The 2282-nt window shown below is 40.7% G+C and overlaps 1 protein-coding gene across 1 annotated transcript in view; it reads right to left on the reverse strand.

Annotated features, from left to right (window-relative positions):
• The window catches only part of LOC105298913 (guanylate cyclase soluble subunit beta-2-like), an 84632-nt gene that overhangs the window by 48273 nt on the left and 34077 nt on the right, over nt 1-2282 (reverse strand). The window contains exon 4 of the mRNA XM_023536718.1: nt 1008-1168. Coding sequence (XP_023392486.1) covers nt 1008-1168 — 161 coding nt within the window. The remainder of the gene's footprint in view (nt 1-1007; nt 1169-2282) is intronic.

Consider the following 2282-nt stretch of genomic DNA (forward strand, 5'->3'; position numbering starts at 1 on the left):
CCCTCTATTCTTAATTCATTCACATGATAACAACAGAGCTGACACAACTACTCATCCTATTTGAAGTCAATTAAAGTTTCCAAGCCTCTTATTCTCTATCTGAAAACTGGAGGAAGTAATAAGTTGCCCATTTAACATATATAAGGGTACACTATGGTTCATGAGGCATTTATTATATATTGTATCCTCATGATAATCTTTTTAAAGGTGATTATGAGCATTAAATACAGAAATGGTGAAGAAAGCTTACTAAACTATAAAGGGCCATCAAAGTAAATATAAACATTATTTTATCTGAAATAATGAATTATTATTATAATATTTGTAAATGCCAGTTCATCTTTTCAATAAAGCATTTTCTTTTCTAAAACAGAAAGAGAAGTCTAAGCATTTGAATTTCCAATGTTCTCTACAAACAAACAAAAAAAAAACAGAGAGTGAACTCCAGAAGGACATATCCCAATAGGGAAATTAGTTTCCTAACACCTCAGACAGTCACCCCATGGGTTAATCAGAGTTGGATGGTGTCCGATTCTGGCTCTTGGCCCTGTCAAGTCTTTCCTTCTGATACATGAATAAATGAATCTGGCTGCAGAAGCTGTTTATCAGCTCTATCCAGGCCAGGAAACCTGAGGAGAGATTTTGCAAATCCACTGAAACCTGACTATTTCCCAGCCTTTGTTTCCGCTGTAATCAATCTTCCAGATTTAATTCCAAACCCACACCAGCCCCATCAGAATAGGCCATCCTCCATCACAAAGCTGGCATTTCCAGTTTGCCCTTCTTTGCTGTTGGCCTGTTTGTAAAAGTGACCAGCAGGTATTCATTTTCCATTTCTTTTCCCAAGGGACCCCTCAGTCCACTCACATCAGGCACCAAGGATTCCACAGGCCCCTTGCAACTGCCCCCCTCTTGGGGGAGGTGGGGAGATGGCCCCAAATGGCTCAGAGTGACTACATGCATTTTCTTCCTCTCAGGGCCAACAAGACCAGACTCATGCACCTTACCTTATAAGAGAGTGCAAGGTAACTGTGTAGGGCATCTAGGTTTTCGATAAACTCCGTGAGATTTCCTCCCAGTGTTCGTAACATCCTGTCATAGCCAGACTTCTTACAGAATTTAAAGAAGTATTCTCCAAAGAGTTTCAAGATGGCTTCCATGGAGACACCTGAGGAATCCAAAGCAGACCCCCAAAGTAAAAGCACCTGCAAGCGTTTGTTCTCATTTGGGTGGTTTTCATTTATTTCCAAAGAGTTCAACACCTGGCTGCGTGATGCATTACTAAACTTCTCTCTAATAGAGGCTTTGTTTTCCTCACCAGTAAAATTACAGTGATAACATTTACCTCGCAAGGCAACCAGTGCAGCCCTGCCATTTGGTGGGTGCTCATTAAACATGAGTCCCCTCTAACTCTGCTCCGGTCTTTTCCATGACTCTCATGGCAGAAGTTTCTCTGCAGAAATTTCTCTGCAGAAGAGGTTGCAGAGCTACATATCCTTGAGATGGCTGAATCTGGAATGAGGGTCACTCTGGCATGGGGGTGTATGGCCTCTGCAATCTGTCCTAATTCCTCTAGTCATCTTTAAATACAATGGCCTTCAACCAGGATAAAAAATTACCTCTGAGAAATAACTAATCCTGCAACTAGAAAAAAATACCGACAAACTTATATTATCCTGATTTACCCAAAAGATGACACCAAATGCTTGCAATGACTTCCCTTTTCTCTCTCTTCCTTTCCACAGCCTGGTCTCCCTTGGAGGTGCAGTTTCCTCTTTGCATCCTCCATAAAGATTTTTCTCAATATCCCACGTCACACTGAATCCTCTCTTCCTAAGTGCTGCATTTTTCCTTTCTTCCTAATCGTAGGATAATTCTAAAGGGCAGTGACCTTGTTATAAACTTTCCTGTGCTAGACACAAAGAGTAAGCACTTGATAAATTTTGGGAGGTGGATTTACAGCATTCTTGGGGTTGCTGCCCCTGTCTGTGCTGTTGGAATAGACAGTGTGCCATTGTTTGCTTTGTGGAGAGACAACCAGTAATTTTAAAGACTATTTTTAAATATCTAAAACACACATCAATTAGTGTTATTTTACTCAATGCTTGCTAAAACTTTATAAGATAGAAAATCTTATCATGTCCCCTTTTTGACAGGTGAGCCCACTGAAGATGAGAGTCATCTTCGTGAATTGACCCAAATCACAGACTAGCACTTGTTCTAACTCTAACTTTGGTGCTGTTTCTACCATATCCCACATACTCTGGAGTAGCAGTCAGAGG

This window comes from Pteropus vampyrus, unplaced genomic scaffold, assembly GCF_000151845.1.
Source record: "Pteropus vampyrus isolate Shadow unplaced genomic scaffold, Pvam_2.0 Scaffold167, whole genome shotgun sequence".
Classification (NCBI taxonomy): Eukaryota; Metazoa; Chordata; class Mammalia; order Chiroptera; family Pteropodidae; genus Pteropus; species Pteropus vampyrus.